At 39.8% G+C, this 27,392-nt stretch overlaps 1 protein-coding gene across 3 annotated transcripts in view; it reads right to left on the bottom strand.

Annotated features, from left to right (window-relative positions):
• The window catches only part of ST6GALNAC3 (ST6 N-acetylgalactosaminide alpha-2,6-sialyltransferase 3), a 526,582-nt gene that overhangs the window by 287,896 nt on the left and 211,294 nt on the right, over positions 1-27,392 (bottom strand). For 2 of the 3 annotated variants that reach the window (XM_059375157.1, XM_059375158.1), the window contains one exon: positions 9,018-9,212. In XM_059375157.1, the coding sequence (XP_059231140.1) occupies positions 9,018-9,212 (195 nt within the window). Of the gene's footprint in view, positions 1-9,017; positions 9,213-27,392 lie in introns of those variants that run through there. The other variant, XM_059375159.1, reaches the window with a different exon arrangement.

Below are 27,392 nucleotides of genomic sequence, written 5' to 3'. Positions count from 1 at the left end.
GTGCCTAAAGACTTAATTTTTTTCTGGCAGTGTCAGCTGGGCATTAAATAAGGCAACCTATTTATCCAGCATGACAGCAAGAGTGCTGTCATGTTCTCGTAGACCACCATATTGCCAGACCAGAACTCTTCATTTCCTTTTCCTTTTAAATCAATCATCTATTTATTAACTACTTAAAATTTTTCCATTAGCCAGATTGCTCAATGAACCAGATATACCATTTCCTAAGTCTTGCAGGATACTACTTGATATAGGAGATGTAGAGTTACTTTTGAAATGAAAATTCTTTAATAAATATTTTTCTTTTGTATGTAAGCCTTTGTAAGCCTACTCTGGAAAATCACTAGGCCGGAGAAATCACAGCTCAATGCTTACTTAGTGACAAATTATCCTCCAGACATTGAGTACAATTGTTTAATGAAAATTACTTTTTTCTCTATCCTTAACAGCAGTGGAATAAATCTGTTGTGATGAAATGTCAAAGCCCTTTAGATGGTATTGTTCTAGGACACTTGTAACTGGGTCTTTCTCATTCTCTTCCTTGGTGAACCCCAATTTTGGTTTTTTTGGAAAGCGGGGTTTCTTGCTGATCCTTAGCACAGCTGAAATCTAGAACTGAGCAAGCACTTATTAAATATTTGGAATTGACTATTATTCATGGTTAATACTAACTGCCACATGATGAATGGTTTTTGTGCTAGTCATTCTGTCAGGCTGGAACTTGAGAAAAGCTGAAGCAAAACTCTTACCATTGGGGCCCTAATTCTGTCATCTTTTTCAACTCTCAAATCAGGATGCTTTTTTGTGGGTGCTCTGTTTTGTCTTTCTTTGCTTGTCACAAATGAATTTCAATTTTTCATAGGCCCCTATCAAGTGTGTTAACATGGCAGTTGGGAAACGGGCATTTATCTACTTAAGATTCTGTAATGAAATAAAATTCCCTGTATCTTCCTGGGGAACAAATTACTACGTTGAAAACTATGATAATAATGGATCTTTCATCAATAACAAATGTGATTTGTAAAGTGAAAATCAATCTATTTTGACTGATGATGCCTCATAGCAATAGGGAAGATTTCATCTGAATAATTATAATAAAACTATATGATTTATCAGTTGAGTAAGACTAGAAAGTCAGTAAGTAATCAGTCTTGTCTGGCCCTTTTCTGGTGTAGTGACCTTGGGAAATCATGACCTTTACTTCCCTCTCAAAAGAACAAGCTAGTTTCCTAAACATATGTCCCTGATGAGGAAGACAGCACGCGTCTTAGCTCACAGTCTGAGCTGACTGGTGGAGTGACAGACGTGTCTCCTTGCACAAAGCCTTCCAGCGGTTATGAAGTATGGGTTTGGAAAGGTAGCTCCTGGCATCCTGTAGGCAGCACCTTGTTTAAAAATGAGTTTCAGAATGTTTGGTTATTGTTTTTATAAAATACCTTTAACATATAATGTATGTATCAGCTAGGACTCTGGTTGCAAGTGACCAAAACATAGTTCAAGGCAGCACACATAGAAAGGAGGGATTTATTAGGTTATATGCCCAAACCACAGAGGAGGGTAGACTGACTGGTCTCAGCACCAGAGCATTTGTTCAGGTCCTCGCTTTAGCTCTGCAACTGATTTTTGCTTCTCTTGCTGTCTTGGTCTTGCCCCCTCCAGGGAACACAGCCACTGCCATCCAGAGAATCCCAGCTCAAGAGCTCTACAACTAAAGAAAAGAGCACAGCATTACCCAGGAAAATAATAAAGTCTGGGACCAGTTCAAAATGGCTTATCTTGAGCCATGTGTCCATCTCGCGGCCAATCACTTGATTGGTCCATTACTAGCCTGAATTTTCTGTTCACCTCTGTCATCAGAAGGGAGGGATTATTTCTGTAATAAAGAGGCAGTGAAGAGGAGATAAGCATAAGAGACACCACATATACCTAACTGACTAATCCTGTATTTTAACCATTTAATTATGTAATACAGTATATATTCATACAGTCTGTGTGTATTTAAGAAAGTATAAGTTGTTCTGTGAGCATGTGTGTATGTATAGATCACATGCATATAGGGGGGTGTGTGTGTGTGTGTGTGTGTGTGTGTATATATATGTCTTTTCCGTATTATTTGTTTATATTGGTTCATGAATGTGTATGTATGTATGTATATATTACTGTTTTGCCAAGTATGCACATAGTTTTTCCCTTTTCAGGGATCCCATTCCCAACCTACATTATCATTCCCCAATGAATGCATTGTTTATCTTCTATTCCCTAGAGTAAGTTGCATTCCAGGCAGATGGGCCTACTTATTGACCCCTCATGTGTCTGATTTCCTTCTCTGGAAAGTCAGAGGATCATGCAGGCCTCTGGCATTCCTCAGGGGTTCCTTGGGCAAGGGATGCCTTGTCTATGTTGGGGGTACATAGAGGGAAGCATTATTAGAAGTGACCCCATATGTAGTTTTCGGTACAGCAGGACCAAAGTATGAGTGCTCCAAGACTTGATGTCACTAGCCAACAAAATTTAGAGGCAAGAGATTAGCAACAAGGCTAATCTCTTGCCAGAACCAGAAAGAGGTAAGAAATGGAACACCCACAGTAGGCATTCACTGTAACTTTTGGTTTAGTGTACTTGGCCTACTAGGAGTGGTAGGAGCTGAAGGAAAATGGACAGGGTCTAATCAGAACTTTGGCTCTTGCTCTTTTCCCTAGCTCAACTTTCTCTCTTCTCTCCATGCCATCCAAATCCTTCTCCTATGCACAAGTCTCACTTCCCATGAAAGCTTCATGGAGCTTTTCCAGCCCATAATTACGTCTGTCCCTCCCATGAGGCTCTGGAGCAGAGACTGCCTTGACATGCAGCCACTGTTGGGGAGTTTATACCTCATGACCACACTGAGAAACATCATCTCTTCTCCACTCAATAAATATATGCCTTTACACTTAGGAAAAAAATAAATTATCTTAAAAATGATGAATTTAATATGCACATGCCAAATAAGTAATCTTTATGGTATGTTAATTTAGTTGTTTCCTTTTCTATAACAATTTAATAGTTGAAATTTCTCTTACTTTACGATTACACAAATGTGAATATTCAGAATTTAATTAACAATTAAATCGATCAGATTTAAACTTTTGGAACATTCATTTGCATATAATTGCTCTCACTATACTTATGAAAAACCCAAAGCCTATATTCCCAAATATAGAAAACCTATTCATGTCAGCTTTAGTTACATGTGTACATTTATTTGAATTTGTGGAGTGTGTACGTTTATTGCCAAGAAAGTCAGTTCTATTCCTTAATTGTTGCTATAACCACAATTCAGGAAATTCTATTGCAACATCAATATGTTATGCACATCTTTAATTAGGCTAGTACGGCCTGTCTGTCACAGCAACTGATCCTAAGTATTCTTATTTAGTCTACTTGAGGCTTTAAAATGGTCTCATTTTTAAAAGAGGCATATTTCGGCCTCATTAAATTGTTACGCAAATCAATATGCAGCCCTACAACTTGATTGCTATGTTCCAGAAATCCTGTGTTTCTTCCCTTAGCTCATCTTTAGGTACCAGCAGAAAGGGCACTCTTCCAGGAATACCAGAAATCCTCTGCAGCTCCAGCATGTTACACTCTCTTATCAGATGTGAGGGAGACATCTGTCACCCTCACTGATCACCAGGAAGATCTGGCTGGGCATCCTATTGATCGCCAGAGCTTGAATCTCTTATCTAATAGTTAATGCAAATAAGTTGCTGGTTCCTTGCTCTGAGCAATGTCTTCACACCAGGTCACCCAACAAAAAAGACAACACAATGACTGATTCCATGGTCTAGAAACCAAACAGAATCTAGCCTGAAGTTCATTTCCTTCTCTTTACTCAAAATCTGCCATGATTTCAAACAGGGAGAAACAATGGCTACCTGAACCAAGCCCTACAGTATCTTAGCCTTTTATACACCTTCTCTACCTGCCACAGTAACTACTTTAAAACAAATCATTAACACCTGCATCAAGGAGAAAGCAGAGTGCATAGATTACTGTTAAGCACTGATACAGATTTTTTGGAAACACACTCACGGTCATATGCTTTTTACCATGTCCAAGGTCAAATGACAATACAGTAACTCTGCCATAACACTATATAGATGGGGTCCCCCACACGCAGTACTATTAAAACGCAGAGTTGCATTAACACAGTAGTGACATTGGTCATCTGAGCAGCTAGTGGGTCAGAAATTAAAGGTGGGGGTGGAGCACAGAGGGAGCACAGGGCCTACTGCAAAACCTAAATCTCCCTGAGTCCCAGCTTCAGTTCTGTAGTACACCATGCCTGATGACAAATCAAACACAAGTAGTGGCCAGGGATTCTGGGTTCTGTGGCCGGAGAGACTTACAGCATTTCAGCTCCCACCTCCCCTGTAGGAAGGGGTTTTACTTCCCTGCCTCTCAAGACTGCTCCTCCCCCAAAGATAAGAACTTTAGCCCTTATTGGTTAAGAAAGAGAAGGGCCAAAGGGCAAAGAATGGGAGCCTCACTAACTGCATTGTATTTAAATTGTCACTGTTTTGGTGGGACGGGTACTTTAATCATTTCAATTAAACTCCTCTAGAATAGTATTCATAGTTTTCAAAACATACTCCTTTTCATAGGCCTGAACCAGGAAATATCCTCCAACAATTTAAAATAAAAGCAAGTCCACTTGTTTGTCTTTCTCATATTCCTTATACTTTTTTACTTCTTGCACTTCACTTGAAAATAGGTCTCTCAGGAACTAGGTGATTTATAAAATTAACCCAAGCTTGAACAGAGTATAATTTACTATCCATGAGGCCTTCAGGACAGACTGTCACAGATTCATAAGATTGCCTATACTTCCACCTGTGCCAAGCCCAGGGGACCAGAGCTCATATTTTTAAAGATTACCAGAGCTAAGCGTCTGCCTTCAGCTCAGGTCATGATCGCGGTGTCCTAAGATCGAGTCCTGCATCCGGCGCCTTGATCAGCAGGGAACCTGCTTCTCCCCTGCCTGCTGCTCTCTCTGCTTGTGCTCTTTATCTCTCTCTCTTTCAAATAAATAAATAAAATCTTCTTAAAAATAAAAAAAAAAAAAATAAAGATAACTGGAGAATCTGTTTTTTGTTTCCAAGAAATTCAGTTCTCCCAACATCCACTCATCTTTGACCTAATTCTGCCACCCCCACTCCCACTTTGTTTTAGACAACGGTGGAGAGATACTCTTTCTTGTAAACACTTTTGTTCATAAAAAACTTGTTTAGCATCTCGTCCAGCTACAGCATCAGGCAATAAAGCCATCATCAGCAATGATCGTGTTTGTAGATGTTCTAGGTTTAGAAATCATTGCTGGCATGTTTACATGCTCAAAAAATTCTGGGAAGTCTGTTGGTTTCTAAAAAGCTGTGCTTTCTTCTGAGAAACTTCTGAGAAAGCCTCAAGGACCAAGATATTAAAAGAAACACATCAGCTTGGTGACCACTTGACTGAGCTAAGCTCTACCTATTGCCCCGTCTCCAGGTTAAAATAGAGTGAATAGGGACATAGAAGTGGGTTGCTACCTTTTAGGTAAGGTTTGAGGGTCACACTACAGAAGCTGTGTACCTCATGAGATCAAGTCTACCACCTATCATTTAAGCTATATGACTTTGGTTCTTGAAGACGTTTTCTTCCTTTATTTAATGCAAGCTATATTGAAATGCAACCATCTCTGGGGACGTTTACATCTGAAGCCATTATCTGGCGAAGACTGGCACACACAGCATTTGGGAGGAAGAGTGAAGCGTGGACACAGGGGTGGGGTGGAACTGTGAGAAGGAAAGAGGAAATCAGTGAAAAAGGAGGTAGAGAGCCACCGAATTTAGCTTTCCTCCCAATTTAGGCAAAAACCGTTAGCCTAAAATTGTCTGAGGAAAATCTCTCCTTCCTTTTGGATGCTATTTTATTGTTTTTCAACTTCCATGCAAAAATTTCTGCTCATCACCTACACTCATATTACAGCATGGACCTCTCCTGCTGACACGCATGGACTAGAGGAATAAGTTACCTGTTAGTCTCTGCATAAGATGAAGTTGCCTATTGCAAATATTATCAGTTTGTTTTAGAAAGCTTAATGCCCCATTGCTTCCTACTGTTAACTTAGTTTTTTAGTTACTTCCTGCTGTTAACTTAGGTGAAATTCTTTCTGTGATTCTTGGTCAGTAAATACCCTCCTTGGGCTCAGAATATATTTTTAATTTTTTATTATGAAACAGACAAGTACAAAAATGAAGCATCGTTAATGTGTACTTAACAAATAGGATGTGAACATCCCGTAACTTCCAACTGGATCAAAAGATCGGATACTGCAAATATCCCAGAGACCCACTCTGATCACAAACAGCACACTTCGCTCTTCCCATTTCTGTGACGATGATTTTCTTCCTCTTTTTGTTCTTTGTAGTTTTACCTCCTATGTCTCTAAGCAACATCGTTTAGTTTTGTCTTTTCCTGTGATCTGTAAACAGAATCACACTCTGTATTTTATTAGTCTTTCATCTTTGGCTCAAAATCATTCACCCACAGTGTCACAGAGAGCACACTCTAGACGTGTGTTTAAGCTAATACACGTAGCTTCTTCATGTTCATGGCTGTAGCATATTCTGGTGTATGGAGAACTATTTGAATCCATTCTCCTTCTGGCAGTCAGTTGGGTTGCTGCCAGGTTCTAGCTGTTGTGAATAATGCTGCTCCTGCTGCGTGTGCTCCTGAGTGCCTCTAGTGAGTACATGGATGACTGGACATGCTGGGGCATGGTATATGCAGATCTTCAACTTCACTCGGCAACAGGAAGCTGTTTTTTCCAAAAGTCTTGTTCCAATTTATACTGCCCGTCCTAGTGTCTAAGAACTCCTGTTGTTCTAGGGGTGCTGGGTGGCTCGGCTGAGGGTCCGACGCTTGATCTCAGCTCAGGTCATGATCTCGGGGTCATATGATCGAGCCCCAAGTCGGTTGGACTCTGAGCTGAACATAAAGCCTGTCTCTCCCCCTCTGCCTCCAGCACCCTGCTATTTTAATAACAATGGTGTTGTCTTTACAGAACTGACATGTAAACCTTGCCTGTGTCCCTCAAAACTTAAAAACTCATTCCAGGAATCATGCTTCCTCCCAAGATGGACCCTCCGTGGGAGCAAAATAATGATCAATATCATCTGGTAAAGCTATTGCATTAAAAATTATACCAAGGTTCAGGGCGCCTGGGTGGCTCAGTGGGTTAAGCCTCTGCCTTCGGCTCAGGTCATGATCTCAGGGCCCTGGATCAAGCCCAGCATGGGGCTCTCTGCTCAACAGGGAGCCTGCTTCCTCCTCTCTCTCCACCTGCCTCTCTGCCTGCTTGTGATCTCTCTCTGTCAAATAAATAAATAAAATCTTAAAAAAAAAAAAACAACTATACCAAGGTTCAAAAAAAATAAAAAAGAAAAATATAAATAGAAACCATACCAACAGAATTTTAAAGGTAGCTCGTTGATGTAACTAATTAAATAAGTGCATTTCAGGTCAGTTATCCGGTACTGCTCCAAGATCCAATCCATTAATATTTAGATAAATGAAAGGGTCTTTAACATTTGCTGGGATTTCCCTCAAGAGATTAGTTCACGAGATACTTTAGTCACGTGTTTGATTTTCTACCTGTGACAGGCACTTGTGAGATGATCAACACAATCCAGCCATTACAGGATATTCAGTGACAACCAAAAATGAAAGAAACAGAAGATGAGAGTGACACAACCTATTCTCTAAGAGATACATTTTTATATAGGCTATCAATTTACTAGGACACTCAACAAATGCAAGAAATGGACAATTTCTAAAAAAGGAATTTAAAACCAATGAAAAGATAAACATCAAGCAAGACTCCTACGAATTTATGTTATTAATGGCGTTTTGTCTTTTTACTATAAATGTCTAATAAAAAGCCTGTAAATCCTGCAGCTACAGAAACAATTCTCAAAGAATCGAATTAACCAGAAGTAGTGACTCAAGTATGATAGTGCCTACAAAAGGGGATGGACCAATATAGCTTTCAGTATCCCTCCCTGGATGCTAAGAATAGCTCTCGGGACAGGAGCAGCTAGCTTTCTGCATGTGAAGTCTCCTCTCTAGTATCTCTGGGCAAGGACCTGTCAATGGGATATGAGCCAAACTCTGCCCAATGATGTAGACACTCTGGTGACTTGTACCCTTCTTGCCAACAGCTTCAAACAGGCTTGGACTTCGCATCTGCAAATATTAACCTCACATATATCCTACTTTATAGAAACAAATAGTGAAAACAATTGTATTAATCATTTCTATATACTTCACACATTTTGGAAGGCTCATTATTCTTTACCTCCCTCCAAGATATAAATTCTTGCTTATAAAAGTGCTGCTAGCACAGTGTAGCATACTTTCTAGTTGTCCATGTACCTCCATTCTCTCCTGTATGATCAAATGGCTACAAAGATTTAGAGGTTCAGTGATTATACGACTTAAATGCTTTTAACCCCTTTAAATTTGGAAACTCTTTAAATCCCATTATCTCTGCAGCCATGGAGAATTTTAAAATCAGCTTGGCCTTTCTAGCTCCAGGTCTAAGGATTACAGAGTTTTAAAGAATATAAATGCTTCTCTGCAGTTCTACAAAGAGCTGTCCCCCAACTAGTTGACCTCCAGAAAATAAAGCCAGCCTATTCTCCAGCTGGTAACTGCTGATCAGAGTTTTGAAATAGAAAGATATGTATGTTATGCCACAAAACACCAGGAAAACAAGTAATTGCCTCCTCTGCTCCACATGAAGCTAGTGAATCCAAAGATTCGATGTAGAGGGGGCCAGCAGACTTCACACATGTGTCAGTAAATGTTTGAGAATGAGAAATCAGAAAATGCCAGGGACCCAAAGAAGCTTGTAGGGGCAGAGACAGTAAGCTCAGTGATTAGGAGCCTGTTACCTTGGATACCCATGAATCCTAGGAAACCCTCTGAGGTCTTACCTCTTGTGTCCTCACGTTAATGTATCCATAGTGAGTTCGAAGGGGCCGCATATATGTGTAGGAGAATGGGATCCATTTTGTGCCAGGCTGTCTGAAGCAGTTTAGCAGCAGTGGGAAATTCACTTCATTTACCAGGCGCACAACCAGCAGGAAGAGGAACGCTGCTATGAAGCTCACTGCGATCACAGACTTTCTCTACAAAATATTTAAAAAAAAAAAAAAAGAGTGAATGAATGAACGAATGACTTTCAACCAAAAGTAGTCACAGAAGGAGGTTCCTTTGTTTCTCTCACTTTTTCTTTCAGAGGGATCAAAGGATGATTTCATTTAGGATATTTCACTTGCAGACAGAACATAATCATTTGGTGGCCAGGTTGCTTTCATAAGCCTCTGAGAGCAAGCAGAGCAACTTTCTTAGATTATCTTTCCCTCCATTCCTACTCTTCCTTACTTCCCTATATCCCTCAACAACTTCTATTCAATTTTCAAAACACAAATCAGACATTCTCAACTACAGGAAGCCCTTCCTAACTGCTCAGGTCCCCTCCCAGCATCATCCCTTCACCCCAACCTATCTACCCTAATAGAAACAAGCAGTCCTGCCACTCCCATACCTTGAAGGTAACTTCTACTGTTGCATGTGATCCTTTGTATAATTATTTAAATGACTTTTCCTCCATCTAACTGTGATATCCAGAGAACAAGAATGTACTGTCGTAGTGACTTCTGTATCCCAGGTCCTTGACACATACCTTACATACTGGAGGCATCCAGGAAACATTTAAGTGAATCAATGAATGAATGAATGAATGGATGGATTTTTCACATCCCTGTAGACACTTTATTAACAATGACTCTGTTTCGCTATCTAGCACCCACAACAGCAGGAAACTTTGCACAAAATAAGACTCAAAAAGCTAAGAATACGAGTAGGACAAAATCCATGCCCAGCAGCATAAGAACATCTGTGTAAATGTGTTGCTATGAAGCTCTTGCTTCACACTGACGCACATCCTTCTAGCAGAAAGGGCACCTGACTAGGGTGGGAGAGAGCAGAACTGTGGCTGAGACTGCGCAAGATAAAACACGTGAATTTTGTTCAGTAGAGATGTGTGAGTGAAACTTTCCAGGTAGAGGGCAAGGAGGCAAGAAAACATGGGGTTATTCATAGCTACATAGCATACTGTCTTCCCGGAGCACAGAGGAAGAGAAAAAGCTGGAAAAACAAATGGTAACTTGACGGACTGCCTGAAAACCCAAGCTAAGAAGTCCACTGAGTTTGTTAGGGGAAAGAAGACCAAAGGAGGTTTTGTTTGTTTGCTTGCTTGATTTTTAAGAAGTGACTGTTATAAGATATAATCAAACATAAGTGCTTAAGATGTTTTAGAGCAGGGAGACACGAAAGCTAGGCAGCAACTTGTTAGGAGGCTGTTCCAACTGGTTCAGATGAGGGATGGGAACCAGAGCAGTGGCAAGGGGAATACAAGGGTGGAAAAAGATATGAGAAACTCAATGTACGTGATACGCAGAAACCGTGACTCCTGATTGGACAGAGATGCAGATGGAAAATTCAGAGATGCCTTAGAGTTCAAATCTAGGTAACTACAAGAATCCTGGCCATATCAAGAGACACCAGAGTGGTAAGAGCAAGAACTGATTTAAATGAGTAATAGGATGAAGCCCTGGGCTTTCAAAGGCCTGGTTTTCTCCAGATGGCAGGTCGTCTGAATGGAAGGTCAAGTCTAGAGCAAGGAGAGCAGAGCGGAAGGCAGATGTCAGGAGTAACTCTGCCTTGTAGTCCATGGTGAAGTCACAAGCAGATATTCACCCCCCTTGAAGCTGGGCTCAGCCCTTGATTCTTCTTCAAACTTAAAGAAAGCCAAATAACTCTCAGGAATGACTAGATACGTGTTGTTGTGTTTCCAGCTTAAGTTTCTTTTTGCTGTTCACAGAACACCCCAAGAAGAAAAGAAACCCAAAGCCAGCCCTTGTTCCTCCCTGGGCCATTGTCACAGTCTCTGCAAGGACAGTGGAATAAGTCCCCAGAAGCCAGAGACCCCAAAGGAAGTCTTTGCTCTTGCTCAGCTCCCATAATTAATAAAAGCCCCATCCCTCTGTCTAGCCAGCCTAATTTCCCAATCACCTGAAAGTCCCTTGAGTTCTGCCTCCTCAAAACCCCTTATCTCACCACTAACTACCACCGCCTTACCTCATTTAACCTTCTAATCATGAAAAACTGTTTTAATTTGCTCCTCTGTGGAATCATTATGTCCACAACATTGCAATGTGTCAAGGTAACAGCTTAAATGAGGTGATGGATCTTACAAGTTTAAAGGGACACAGACCAGAACAGATGGCTAAATAAAAGCAAAGAGACCAGTCACCCATTAAGTAAACAGGTAAGAACCTTTTTTATCACCATCAGGTAGCTTGTTGCAAAACAGCAGTTCTCTTTGAAGGAGACCCAGATGGGATTTGTGCCTTTGTCTATTCCAGGCTCACTGAGGCTCTCTGGTTCTCCTGCTTGCTGCATTGCATTGCATGGCTGGGGGTTTGGAAACAAAGGCTCAGAGGGCCTTTCTGAATTCACTGATCTCGCATAGTCACACATACATAATGCGTACACGAGAGGAAAATAAGTCAACCTTTTGGAGAGAAACTTCAAAATGGAATGAAATCACAGTTGTAAAAGTCTGCTCCCTGGTAATCCATGTCTGCCTCCCATGTTTTATTAAAGGGAACCAAGTAATAAGCACAGAAAGGATGGAGGGAAGCAAATGGAGAGTAGATGCCAGACAGACTCATCTGTGCTTGACCTGGAATCCTATTCTACAGTGGGCAGAGTGCTCTTTTATAGCGTGGGCTTTGCCTGGACCAGATTCTTTGTCTTTCTTTACCCTGCAATATTCTTCTTTAACACGAAAGCATTCTCAGAGTGCTGATATAAAAGCACCCTGAAATTCCACTAGCAGAGGTATAATTTCAAGCACATTCTGTACTTCAGACAGCAAGGACAACAGGACGGCACACTGACGCACACTGACGCACATCCTTCTAGCAGGCATTCCTGGCAAATCATGACCTTGAGCTTTAGCAATGACAATAAAGCCTGTGGATGAGGCTTTTGGAAGTCTACCACGCCAGAATGCAGTGAGAATTTGTATGTGTGCTTGTGGGAGAGATGTGGGAGTTGGGGAAGTAACAAAATACTAACATGTGTGATATATATGAATGCATTTACTCCTCCAAGTCACAGTCACTCACTGAGCCTGTGCTCTGTACAGACTGGGTGAGGGGCTAAAAAGCAGAAATAAATCCCTAAAAGTCATAAAACAATGCCTCCAGAGTCACACCTTAGTGCCCCTGGCAAGTAAACAGAAGGGTAGCACGTCACATATCAAATGAGGTAATGGAGGTTACGCACAGGGCGCTGTGCCAGTCCAGAGGGAGTGGGAAGGGTTGTGCGTGGGACAGGGAATGCTTATTTGGGGAGGCAGCATTCAAAAGGGGTCCTGAAGAATGAGGTGGAGTTAGACAAGTGAAGATCGGAAGGGCATTCCAGGTAGAGGGAACAAACATAGACCAACGCCTTAAATTGGTCAGCAACCTGCAAATGACTCGGTATAAAGAGTACATAGACTGTATGTGGTGGGAGATGATGGTAGGGAAGTAGACAGGGTTCAAATCCAAACACAAAAAACAGTAAGCCACATACATTCGGTCAGATGCAACTATCTGTCCCATCCATCTTACATTAGGATAATGAAAGGATAAATGCATAAAAGTGTTATGCTTTATAGTCCTAAAACTTGGTGCACTTTCCAATCAAGTGAAAATGTATCAATCATGTCATCATATTTGATATTGCCATCTAACACACCACAATGCCTTGTTTCTAGTTACTTAAGTTTATCCCATCAGTGACTTGTTCAAGCAATTGTTTTGAGTCCAGCAACACTCAGCAAATTTGAAGACTCTACTTATTTTTCTGCTCTGTGTCTAACAATCCGCTTAATGGAAGCGATCACTGCTACCTTTAATGAAGTAATCAGGGCATCTCCTAGATCCAACAACCAGCAACTAGGTAAGAAAAAGCAACAATTAAATACTCATCAAATTTATAATGGAGAAGATTCAGTCTGACAAACTTTTCATACTGCAAAAATAGGAAATACATTTAATAGGTCTTTCCTCTAAGATTAGAAGTATGCACTTTCGGGGCATCTGGCTGGCTCAGTCCGTAGAGCTTGTGACTCTCAATCTCAGAGTCATGAGTTTGGCATGAAGCCTACTTAAAAAAAAAAAAAAAAAAAAAAAGGAAGTACAAACTTAAAACAATACAACAGGTGGAAAATGCTCCATTCTGGCACACAGTGAGTGCTCAAAAATGGGAGATATTATCATTATAACTACTAATTGTCAGAGCCTTGTTGGCCATTAGCCAGTTGGTAAGAATTGGCCAGCCCATGTAATTCATGATAAAAACTTGGAGATATCTTTTCTCAATATTCCAGGCAGCTGCACACCCTTGAACTATTCAGTGAAACTTATCCACACAAGCTCTGAGAGAATGTCACTGTGCCCAAATAGATCTGATGAATTGCTTTAGGGAACGCTTTCTCCTTCTTTGTTCCTCATTTTGGGCAAGTCTGAAGGGGCCTTTAACAGCTGAGACATTTAGAATTTAATCCCCTCTGTGCTGCAAAAATATGCATCAAAAATGTGGCATTCCAGTTGCTTGCTCTTTAGAGTTGGAATATCATTTATCAGACTTATAGCAGAAATACCTATCTCAAAATAAAATCCACACAGAATTTAGGATTTAGGGAGAAAACAATAGCAAATATTTGTACCTAGCAAATTTGCAAGCTGTATTAATGTTTGTATGTTTTTATTCTTTCTACCACAGAATTAGTGTTTAACCTCAGGATAAATTCTTTACCTTTTAATTTAGTCAGTTGCTAGATTTTTTGTTTCTTTTTCATAAATGATTAACAATAGTCTAAAGCTGTATTTTTTCCATTTAAGCAGCATTATTTAATTACCAAAGTAAGTTGTTTTCCAGGGTAAAACTATATATATTTTTGTCCATATGCTGTCATCTATCCAATAATAAATATTTGTGCTGATTGTTTATTTATATCAGTGCTCAAACACTTCACACATTGACAAGTCTACCCGTTACATATTTGTGACCTTATTAAATACAAATTCTTCTTCCATATAGAAAATTGTGTCATCAATTTAATTCTACCTTGTGTCATTGGCCAAGCTCCAAGTGTGGTTCTCCAAAAATACAATAAAGCTTCTTCTCATTTGTATAAGGATAAATTAGCAAAGCTCGGAGTATACAGATAAAATCTTCATTTGTTTTATTTATCTATTGAATCAACAAACTGGATCCTGCTTATTAAACTATAGTGAACTCTGAGGAAAACATCATCCATTTGTTGGGAGGGGGTGAGAAAAGGGAGGTAATAAGAGGGGGCCAGACCTAAATCAGTAGAGTTCATACTTAGGCAGCATAACTGGTGATAGAATCATTGAGGTCATCAAGAAGAGAGTAGTGAATGTCAAACAAGGTCAACATAAAAGAATAAGCAGCATTTCAGAAGCCACAAAGCTCCTGAAGAAAATGTGATGACCTAAAAGAAATACATTTCAGGAGTAGGCTTTGAGGAGGGCAGAAGGAGTGGAACTAGAGAGACAGAAAGGGATCTGACTATGGAAGGAAGGTCTTGTATATCACATCGAGGAGTCTGGACTTACGCCGTAGAATCCAAAGAAGAGGTCTCAGTGTGAGAGTGACAGGATCAGATTTGATTTTTGGGGGACTCATCTGGACATGGTGTGGCCCATGGATGAAGAGGTGGGAAAAACAATGACTAGAGCAAATGCACCACTTCATCAGTGATCCATTATCACTAATTGACATATAATTCTCAATATGAAAACTGCAACTGTTACTTTTAGTGGTTGGCTTTTCTTCTCCTAGTGGGGGCACTAGGATTAGAGTCCAGATAGAGTGTACATGTATGAACAATCATCATGGTCTTAATAGAAGGTAATATTTAGTCAGTGTTATTAGTTGGAGAAATGCTTCTGTAATCCTCATTTTCCAGACAAAGAAATAGAGATGTAGAGAGGTTGAGTGACTTACCCAAGGTTACAGAGCAAGAAAATAATAAACACAGGTATTTAACTCAGATATTCTGACTCCAAAGCCCTTGATCTAGTGTATGAATTAACTAAGTTGTTAATTTTTACCCATACCAGAGGGAACACTTTAAGAGGACTGGTCCATAAATTTTGGTACCCTAAATAGATTTTGTAACACATTTTGTCAATAAAATAATTCTTTGGAAAATTAAGTGGCTGATCTGAAGCATGATAATTATATTTACCTCAAAATCAGTAATTTCTGGGCAAATTTAATCCTGGCTTTATTTCCAGTACTAAAAAGACAGCTTCAGGATACCATTGGTTAGCACTCAGGGAAAATAAAGCAATTATTCTTTCACTTCTGCTAGAGAATATTCGGTGCCATTTGTCAATCAATAGTATGGAGTCCTATTACCAGCAGTTTGCAGGAACCAACATGATCAAATGGACATATCTTCCTTTCTTAGCTCCACAATTCTACAGTCGTTCTATTTAATGAAGATGCAGCTAAACAACATAATGCTGATGGTTTCATTTAAAAAAATTAAATTAAATTTAAAAAATTAAGTAGCAACCTTCAATATGGTAACCTGCTTTAAGAATTTGGAATCCATGTCAACATGTCAGCATCAGACATAGGAACAGTCTAGTAAGAATTACAGATCCAACAAACAAAAACCAAGGCAACAGAGTTTTCAGGAGCACCACAGTATACCTTATCCTGGGCAAAGTCCCAGGTAGAAATTATAGGTGGCCAAAATTTCTTCAGGGATTTTTTTTGCCCAAAGGAGACTCCATATAGTTATAAACACTACAGAGAAGTTCAAGTTCACATGAACACTATGAGTCTGTAGATGACACGATAAAAGGTCACACCTAACTTTCTAACACCTATATTAAAACCATAATGAAAACTGTCAATGGATATTTTGTATGCTTACACATCTATCTTTCTTATTTTACTTGAGGAGGGGAGTTAGGTTTTCCTGTCCTGATTTGATTTTCAGACTGCTACAATATCAAATGAAAACAATCATGGCTATATTGACTGAGTTTGTTTCATTTTGAAAAATTATATAAAACCAGTTTATCTCATTTTGCCTTTCATTTTTATCATACTGCTTCAGCATAAGTCCTTTCACATGGCAGAAAGGAATCAAAATTCTTCAGAAACACAAGATAAAGCTGAAGATTGGTACTGAGTATGTAGAATGAAGGGGTCCAGAAAGCAAAGTCTCTCACAGTATAGCTGTGCAGTTAGACACAGAGAAATTTATTTAAAAGGGCCAGTTCTGGGACGCCTGGGTGGCTCAGTTGGTTAAGCCACTGCCTTCAGCTCAGGTCATGATCCCAGGATCCTGGGATCGAGTCCCATGTGGCGTTCCTTGCTCAACAGGGAGCCTGCTTCTCTCTGTGCCTCTGCCTGCTTGTGCTTTCTCTCTCTCTGATAAATAAATAAATACATAAAATGTTTAAAAATAAATAAGTAAAATAATTAAAAGGGCCAGTCCTCATGATAAGTACATTAGACATCGGGACAGATAGCCCTGAAGTTACCTCTTTTTTTTTTTCTCATTAAGTTCTTAAACTTAGGGGAACAAACATCTTTCAGTCTGCCTATTGTTGTCTCCCTCTACCCCTGGCATTCTGTAGAGGGAAGACAGGTACTAACTAACCAAAGACGATGAAGATTCTTAGGTAACCAAACTGGGTGATTTTGTTTTATTCTCCACCACCTTAGAAAACACTAGCCCCCTTTTTTTTGGTTCCTTCAGACATCTGTTTGGCATCTTTCACTCTTACAGAGATTAATTTGTCTCTTAGAATCCAATTCTTACTTTCAAGGTGTTCAGGACACAGAATTGAAACATAAGAATAAATTCTGGTGACCTGGTGTCATTGGGGAGGGAGTCATCCCCAGAGGCATCATGCTAATGACGAGAATGAGAACCATGAAGATGACGATGGGACCCTCTATTCTTCTGTGAATCCACCTGACATTGATATTGTACAGCATCTATCTTTAAAAACACTTCCAGACCTGTCCGCCTACCTGATTCTTCCTATAACCAGTGAAGTAGGAAGGGAAGTGTGAATGCTTGGAGGTTCCATGTCCCGTCTGTTGTTTCATCCCTCCCTGTATCAGGACAGCATCTCAACATTCTCCAAAGCCCCTTTGCTACCTAGTTTCTGTGGCTTTGCCCCGAATGCTCCTCATTGGTACCCTGCTATTTTCTACCAGCCTCATCTCTACAAGGGCAAATACAGTTCAACTCAAATAGTGTTTCTTCCTTAAAACCTGTATCCCTTCCTGGCTTTCAGGTGGTGAATGAGAGTGAGATGAGATGAAGTGGATGGAGAAGAAAGACAAAAGAAAGAGCAAAGGAGGAGGAGGAGGGAGAAGAGGGTCAGGGAGGGAAAGGTTCCCTATAATTTTGATTGTAATAATTCCTTGAGGGGTACCTGGTTGGCTGAGTCACTTAGGTGTCTGACTCTTGATTTTGGCTCAGGCCATGATCTCAGAGTTATGAGATCAAGTCCCATGCTGGGCTCCATGCTCTGCATGGAACCTGCTTAGGATTCTCTCTCTCTCTTCCTCTGTCCCTCCATACCCCGCTAGCTCTCATTCTCCCTCTCTCTCAAAAAAGAAAGAAAGAAAGAAAGAAAGAAAGAAAGAAAGAAAGAAAGAACGAACTCTTTGAGAACATGAACAAAGTCTGAGAAACAGCTTGGGCAACATTAAGCACAGCGTCTTGAATTTGGAAGATATTCAGTAAATATGTGTGGAAGAAATTAAAAAATGAAGGAGATAAGAAGAGAGGATCAAAAATTATTCTCTTCTAAATTCAAATGGTAAATTATCTGAAAAGTTTTAGATTGGATCATTAGGGGAAATACATTTTCTACACATTAAATCATTCTTTTCTTTTTTCCTCCTAATTCACCTCACCTGGAAATTTCTGTGTAGATTTGATGTGGGTATGCTGAGGAGGTGGGGGGGAAAGGGTTAGGATAGGGGACCTAATGTGAAGGAAGAAGAATGTGCGTATTCTGAGCTACAACTTGCAGATCTGAATGGTAGTAAATCTGCTTAGAACAACATCTTTTCCATGGTACCTAATGAGAATATTTAATGAATTCACGTTTTTTAGAAAACCAACTCTTGTCTGAGGATAACACTTAAAACATGAATCCCCCATCTGGAATGAGAAATGGATAACAGAAGGACACCCTGTCCTAGTACTAAGGACAATGGCACATTTTCTGAGGGGAGGGACTTGCAAGTTAGTTGTGTTCAGCAAGAACTTTACTGGAATGAAATAGATTCTTATGAGCAACCTATCCACCGACTCAGGGTGGTCAAGTAACACTAAATAAGTCAACATATGTAACATTGAGCATGTTGTTCATAATTTTTGTGCTTCTGTTTTCTTACCTGAAATTGGAGAAGCAATAGTACCCGCCTTCTATGATTGCTAACAGTTTAAATGATTTACTACAGAAGAAGAAGAACCCTAAAAGCACTACCAGGCAAAGGCAAAGCGCACAGCAAATGTTAGCTCTTATTGTTAACAGTATTTCATCAACTCTGAGATACCATCAATTGTTATTGTTAGATACACGGTTACTCTAAATATGGTAAGAAAGAAAAGCAAGATGGGGAGTCTAATAATAGACCTCTGCAAAGAGCTAAGACACAAAAATGCTATTTCCTTAAAGTTAGAATATCCCAGAAATAAAGCTGCCATTCAGAAAGGCACAGCAAGAGAAGAGAAAGGAAAAAATAATCTCCCCTGAGAATTCGAACCATAAGCAGGTACTCATGCAGGTTTTTGATACAAGTTCACACTACCGGTGTGATTCAAGAAAAATCTCAGTAAATAATTCAATTTAAAGTGGTCTCAGGTTGGCAGCATCCCCAGGTGACCATTTGAAACAACACAAATCCCATCTGGGGGAATTTAACTTCATTGCAGGCTGGTAGTGGCTGTAAGGTAGTACTGGGAATACAATGCACCCCACTCCCCGATGTGTGGGAAAAAATATTTTAAAATCAATGCGGTATGGTAGTATCAAAGTCATTGTCATCGCTATGATCAACACTGTCCTCATCCTAGAGAACAAAGAGAATCAGGAATGGGACCTGGATTATTCTAAACACTTATCCCCTTACCCTGTACTCCAAAGGAGCTGTAATCACAAGTCCCCAAAGAGAATAACAAAGAGCGCTGAGTTGCCCAGGACATTGGAATTCACCAACATAAAAGCATTTTGGGGTTTTTTTCTTGTTTTTGAAATTGCACAAGTTAAAAAATATTTTTTTTAAAGCCTTCTTTTTTGGAACATGGTTTGATGACCCTGGGCAAGTACGCAAGTCATGCCCCATCTCCATGCCCTGTTAACTATGGCACCTCCTAGTATCTCTCTAAGGACTAGACATTGTCCTCTTGTAGGTCAAAGTTGAACGCTGGCAAAGGAACACACATATTCAAAAGTCTTTGCTGAACACAAGCAGAGTTTTGCCAGAGCACAGGTCTCATGGTGATAATAAATTGTACTGTGTCAAGAACACTTGAATTTCTAAGTAAGACAGTTTTCCTATCAATTCTGGGTTTAATATTGGCAGTAATTTGAATCGCTCATGCAACATAAAGCATATTAGTTTATTACTTATAGTCTCCTGTGCTAGGATAGCAAAGGCAGAAAGATCTCCACTGTTAAGGAGAAGCCTGGAAATATAAGCACAAAGACTGTTATCAGTGAGTCTTTGATCCATTATTTTTATCACAAACAGATCAGTCAATGCCATATTTCCAACAGCATACAAGCCTTCTCTATTTAGATGTCCCAGAGGCAACTCAAATTTAATAGTCCAAATCCAAACTGATGATATCCTCCCTCCCCAATCCACTCTTCCTCATCTACCCTGTTCCTTTAAAAAGCTACCACTTAAGTTCCTTTGGAGCCCCAGTAACTAAAGTCTCACCCTATATGGCTATATGACTTTGAGCATCTTACATCTTAATTTTCTTTGTCCATGTTCCTAATCTGTAACATCTTCTAGTCATTATGAAAATTAAATAATGAGATAATACATAAAGGACCTAGCTTAGTGCCCAGCATAAAGCAAACAATCAATAAGCATTAATTTCCTTTGTTTTATCACATATTAGGTCCCCACCCAAGCTATTCTGCCTTTATGGAATGTCTTCTTCTTTCCTTTCTCTGTGAGGAAAACTGCTAATTATTCTTCAAGACCAAATCAAACATCATCTCCTACGAAATGGTCCTGACCCTCCAGGAAGACTTTAGAGCACTTTGTTCTTTAGCACACTTCAGATCATATGGTAATTATCTGATTACCCATCCTCCTCCATCACTCAATGGAATTCAGAAAAACACATGGCCCCCACATTCTCTGCAGACAGACACTGCTAGTCAACCCCAGCACCATTTCCCCAGAGTCAGGATGCAACTTCCAAATCCCATCAGCACAATGCTTCAGACAGTAATGGTGTTCATCAATTCAACCTGGTGTATTTATCTCTGTAGCACAAGACAAGTAGCAGCTTGAGGCCAGAGCTGCTTTGATTAAGTCCACGACCACAGGTAAGGGTGTTACCCTCTCATGGCTTTGATTTCTCATCTGTACGAAGGAATGTCCTCAGGATCCTAGCTGGTTCTCATGTCTAATGACACTGTAATGATGACCCAGGGACCCTGACTGGCCAGAGCTGGTGTCACACGTTAGGCTTGCAGCCTCGCTGTGTACATGACCCCATGCTTCGTCAAGGCCCATTTCTTATCACAGAGTCAGGCATGCCTTCAGAGACGCAAATAGAACCCAGTGTCTATGTAATTGAAATAGGAATAGGGTGAGAACCTGTGATCTTTCAACTTGGTAGATAGCAGCTGCCACTTACCAAAGCCTACCTGATTGCAGCTATTTTGTACCTGCTGAGAAAAAGTTTGCAGCAAAAGAGATTATTTCCTTCTTAACCCTTATCTGAAAAGAAGCTTCCATATTTCTGCACCCAGTTGTGTGGTACAGAATCGGGTTCAGTCTCTCATGCATATACAGACAGATGGGTTAACACACCACCTGGTCACACCACCCCCACTAAGTCCCGGCACTCCCAATAGGAGTTTTAAAACTGAGAGTTCAGTTTGTTGAAAATCTGAAATCAAAGCAAGGAGAGTATGAAAATGTTCATTTCTGTGCATATTTCTTAAAATAAGAAAACACCTGTTTTTGTATCTTATACGTGGCTGCATAAAGATGAAGATTTCTCTGGAGATTATTTGTTGGTTCTACAAGGCAAACGTTCAGATTTGCTCAGTAAACATTATCATAAAAAATATTCACAAAGCTCGTCCCGGGGGAGACTTACCAGTAAATAGATGTAAAGAAACAAAGGCCATTTCTGAAAATTCAGAAACATTTAGTTGACAGGAGTGAATTTGTGCTAGATCTTAATATTTTAACTAAAAATCTCAGCTCCGGTGCCCAAGACCCAGTCCAGGTGGGTATTCTTTCGCCAAAATTGGGTCCCAAAGACTGAGCTTTGACAACCACTAATGGGCTTGACCCACGGTCGACTGAACCTCCCTTGCATATCTTGGGGCACTGTTGCAATGGCTGGCTTAATATCTCTTTCCCTCCTAGACCATGAGCTCTTGAAAAGTAGCAGCTCTATCTGTCTTGTCTCCCAGTGCTTCCCCATTGGAAAAGGCAGCCAAGCCCCACGTCTTGTGGATGCAGACCTCAAAAACGCACGAGTAATTTGTGAGCAGTCCTGAAAGGCAGAGTGAGGGCAGCATGGTTCACCACCTTCAACCACGTGTCTATCCGCCTGCCCAGTCACAAGGGCAAGGCCACCCCCCGAGTTTAGCTTATTCTGGAGCCCCTAACCACCAGTTTGTAAGGCGATGCTTAGGAAATATACACTGCCCGTTCACATAAAAATAGTATTTGCCAAATTTGGTAATTTCCAAAGCACAAGGTTGGCCCATAATCTTAGCACATTTTGATATCTCCTTGCATTTTGTTATTTTTAGGTAATATTTTGAAAATCAGGTTTTGCTTCTGATTTTAACAAAGGCTTTTCTTTCTGAGCAAAACAGATGAGCAGTTCAGCAAGATAGGGCAGCTTTTATCTGCAAAAAAATCTGCCTTTCAGCAGAGCAGACAATATGAGCAAAACGGAGGCAAACACATTAAATATTTCCTATATGTGAATTGTGATTCTCTTCTCCCGTGGGATGTGCAAGTGGCAAGACAGTTTATTCCCGTGTGGCACTGATAGCAGGTCCTGAATACTTCTGAATATATCACTTTTATTGCCTTTTATATTGAATTACTGTGAAAGAAAAAATACTTTTGTGAGAATTCAAAATCAAAATACTTTAGGAGCTTTTAGAATCCACCTCCAGGACATAAAGAAAAGCTTAAGAAAACAAATAATTCTGTTCTGCTAAGGGATACTAGATACCACTCCCACTGAGCGAGGGCCCCTTCACAGAAAGGGAGACATTATCAAATATTTATGTTGACTTTCAGAGAAAATGGTAAGTGTTCTATTTGGGGTTCAGGTACTCTCAGTCCTGTCCATGCTGCATTAGAACTTGCCACGTAATGTACAAAATTTGCCCCAGGGAGCTCTGACCTAAAACATTTGGGCACGTTCCTTCTGGAACTTGCCTTAAGATGCCTCCTAATGGTATTTTTCACTAGAAATCTCAACTCTCCATGATCCATTCATCATAAAGATTCTTGTTCAAGATATACCATTTCTTATTTTTGCAGATACATTTTTGGTAGATTCCTCTATTTTCCACGCAATCAAGAGCTGCTCCAAAAAACAAAACAAGTTGTTTCCATCACTAATGTTCCAAGCTTGTCATTTTCTATTTAGGTGAGAGAAAGTTGTATGTAGGGAAAATAAAGTCCAAGTGGCTCAGCATGAGATAAAAGCACCTTTATGATCTGACCTCTGACTATTGGTCCAGCTGAGCCCTCAGCCTCCCCAAGTTCGTACTTCATACTTCAGCTATAGTGAGCATCTCATGGTTCCTGGAAGGTTCCGTCACTTTTGATGGCTTCATACCTGGTACAATTCCTTCTACCTAAAATTTCACTTCACTGAGGTGCCTGGGTGGCTTAGTCAGTTAAACATCTGCCTTCAGCTCAAGTCATCATCTCAGAGACCTGGGACCCAGTCCCGCGTCAAGCTCCCTGCCCAGTGGGGAGCCTGCTTCTTCCTCACACTCTCCCTCAAGCTCTCTCTCTCTCTTAAATAAATAACATCTTAAAAAAATAAAATTTCAGTTCAGAAAAATAAAAAAACAAAACCAAAAGATCTGTCTTCAGACACCAAAAAACTTCACCTCCTCTCAGATATTTCCCCTAGCCTTTCTACTATCTTATCAGGAAATTAGTCTCTAGATTCTTGGGGAGCCCACAGTCAGAGAGTAGGTGGATGGATGGATACATAGAAGGATGGATAGATAGAAAAGAGATAAATACAAAACAATTTTATATACGCAGAATTTGTAATGACTCAGTCATGTTATAACTGTAGTACAAAGCACCACTAGCCCATGGAATTATACACTTTCTCTAATATTTACAACTGCAATGCACGTTAATACTTTTATCCTCTGTTTCATAGATGAGGAAACTTTGGCCAAAGAGGATAAATGATGTGACCAGGATAATAGCTAATAAATAGTAATTAATGTCAAGACACAAACCAGACTGTCCAAAAAGCTACTGATCTTTGCATTATGCCTCAAGAATATCTTATCTCATAGTCCTATATTTATTTACTTATATGCCTGTCTACTCCAATAAATCATAATGCCTTGGACGAAAGAACTACATCTTGGACCCCTTGTCCTGGAAACTCATTGTTTGGCACATATTAGGTGCTAGGAAATGTTGGTGAATCAATAAATTAAGTGGATATAATAATTTGTGCTTTTCAGGTGAAAAATATTTATCATAAGTGGAAAGCAAGATGCTTATGTATCTCTTGATGTTTTGTTTTAATCATTTTCAGGAGGCTATGGTAGTCAAAGGAAAAGATGATTTGGAGATAGAGAGACTAAGGTCTAATCTCAGCTCCAAAATGAACAGATTAGTGCCTATCTACAGATTTCTAAACTGTGAAACAGAAATTTTAAGAGCCCCTTTTCCACCAATTTATAGGGTGATAAAGCTTATAAAACGCCCTACCTTCATAAACACCAAAGTTCTACACAAATGATGACTGATAATGATTATCAACTATAAAGGATGATTTTCTTAAAGAATATTTGTTTTAAAACAGTATTTGTGTAACAAGAAAAATGAGGGCTAAAGAGATTTAATATTCTCTACAAATCAGTACACACTTCCTGAGTGTCAACACCATTCTTGTATGGGGCCTAAGTTCAGTCTGTTCTAAAATAAGAAACTTGATTGTGGCAGAAAACATGAAGGAGAAAACTAGTATGTATTCATTACAAAATAACTTGATGTCTTTCGTATTAAGGTTAAAATTGTACAAGGGTAAGAACTGTGTCTGTTTTTGTTACCAATACATCATCCTTGTATAATATTTGGTATACAGGTGGTGATCAATGAACATTTGTTGCATATACACTCAGGGTTCACTGTTTAGCAAAATACCATCATGGACAAAGGTTTGTAAGATAAGGCATGGTCTAGAAATGGGAGGGTAAAAGTACAGAGAGAAATGAATTCTCTATATAAAATGCAACAGAGGGGCACCTGGGTGGCTCAGTGGGTTAAGCCTCTGCCTTCGGCTCAGGTCATGATCCCAGGGTCCTGGGATTGAGTCCCGCATCCGGCTCTCTGCTCAGCAGGGAGCCTGCTTCCCCCGCCTCCTCTGCCTGCCTCTCTGCCTACTTGTGATCTCTGTCAAATAAATAAATAAAATCTTTAAAAAATAATAAAAAAAATAAAAAGCAACAGGAATTTTTTTTTTTAAAGATTTATTTATTTGTCTGAGAGAGAGTGTGGGGGCAGGGAAGGGGACAGAGAGAATGAGAATCTTCCAGCAGACTCCATGCTGAGCATAGAGCAGGAACTTGGAACCTGATCCCATGACACTGAGACTATGACCTGAGCTGAAATCAAGAGTCAGATGCTTAACCAACTGAGCCAGCCAGGCGCCCCAAGCAACAGGAATTTCCAGATGGAAAATTCGGAAATTTTCTAGCAGGAGAGGAAGAAAATTATAACAAATGAAAAGTAGCCCAGGAAAGGAGGAGAAAGCCAGGGGCTATGTGGGGTAATCAAAAAACATTTCTTCGGAAAGAAAAGATAACCACTGAACTTCAACCATCTAGTAATATTACAATTTTCAAAGCATTTTGTTGCATGAATTTGTATTTTCTCCCTCCCGCCTAACACACATTTCCCTCAAGAAATTAGCTCTGGTGCCCAGGTTTTGTTCTCTGTCCTCTAATTCCACCTCTCTGGAGACTACCCTAGTGAGCTAACTGCAAACATTAAGGAAACCTGGGTTGGCCCCTAGACAAGTAAACTTTACCTCCCTGACCCTCCAACCTGGAAAATAGTAACCTAGTGTGCTTCGCATTCTAACAGTGAGCTCTGAAAAAAGAAATAATACATTGTGTATCTGACACATAGTGAGTGCTCCTAAATGTCCATTCCACTTCTACTCACTATCCTCTGTCTATTCATCCTACCTCATGAAAGCCATACTTGTAAGCCCTGTGATTCAGTGTAGCAGAGGCGAGAACACACATAGGCACACACTCACACACTCAAAACACCTTATCTTTTACCAAATGCAATAGTACCTTAGTCCAACATCTCCAAAGAATAATACACTTGGTAGAACATTCTAACTACAAAGGCCCATTCTGGTAGCACCCTGAAATACCACCTTTAGGTCTCTTTAGTTTGAAAATCTACAAGAAGCTCCAGAAGCTCTTTGATATCAAAGAACACACTTATTTTCAATAGCTTTAAACTATCATTGCTACAGCTTTCTGCTTGGGGGTGGGGAGGAGTCCTCATAAAGAAAAAGAAAACATCTCAATAAAAGCTTCGAGGAAAAATCTCGCACTGGTTTGCAAAATTCTTTTTTTTTTTTTTTAAGATTTTATTTATTTATTTGAGAGAAAGACAGTGAGAGAGAGCATGAGCGAGGAGAAGGTCAGAGGGAGAAGCAGACTCCCAATGGAGCTGAGAACCCGATGTGGGACTCGATCCCGGGACTCCGGGATCATGACCTGAGCAGTCAGGTCCAACCAACTGAGCCACCCAGGCGTCCCTGCAAAATTCTTAATAGAGTTCTTCCTCCTCATAGTATGGAGTGGGGAGGCTGCCAGGTAGAACAGATTTATAATAGGAGGAGCAAGGAAAGATTCACAGTGCTTCATAACCTGATCAGGTTTTGACAAGTTGAACATCTTCCCTTCCTCATCACAAATTACGAAAATTTGACTTATCTTACCTTCTAACAGGTGAACAAAATCCATAAAATAAATAGAATCTTCCCGGGGTATTTCACTCACTTAGAGTAATAGTCAAATGCATTAAGTTCCGATAAATTATATGCCTAAATACACCAAATAACAACACACTACCACAAACCCAGCACTTTGCTTCCCCTAAGTGGGCTGAACTTGACCTTCAAAGCCCTTGAAATGTAAAAAAAACTTACTTTTTTCTGACATTTATGAGTGTCTTTTCTGCTTGACTGCCTTTTACCGCCTGGAAATAATAGTGAAAGCATTGTAGAAGAACCCAGCTATAAACACTGACAAATAACAGGAAACGCAGACAGTTTTATTCCGGGCAGGTTAGAGCTAATCTAATCAAATCTAATTCCCTCTCTTTCTGTAAGCCTACCACTATGTTCAATTTATTTTTTTATTAGAAGTGCAATATGATAGTCCTCTGTTGGGCCGGAGTTAGACAATACTGAGGTTTACACAAACGATTCTGATGAAACAACAGATTTTAAAGATGGTTTTTTAGAACACAGTCTCCTATGAAGGTAAATTCTAAGGAGATTTTAAGGAAAACTTTTACTTAGTGTTTTTTGACTCTAAAAATTTATGGATTGGTTTTCTTCTAACCAATAATAAAGTACACCTAAGAGGAAAGTGATCTTTGGTTCTGGGTTTCAGAGATTTATGAAAAAAAGCTCTTTGAAAATACTAACAGTAATA

The sequence above is a fragment of the Mustela nigripes genome, chromosome 14, assembly GCF_022355385.1.
Source record: "Mustela nigripes isolate SB6536 chromosome 14, MUSNIG.SB6536, whole genome shotgun sequence".
Classification (NCBI taxonomy): domain Eukaryota; kingdom Metazoa; phylum Chordata; class Mammalia; order Carnivora; family Mustelidae; genus Mustela; species Mustela nigripes.
This window is presented reverse-complemented; position numbering and strand designations above follow the sequence as displayed.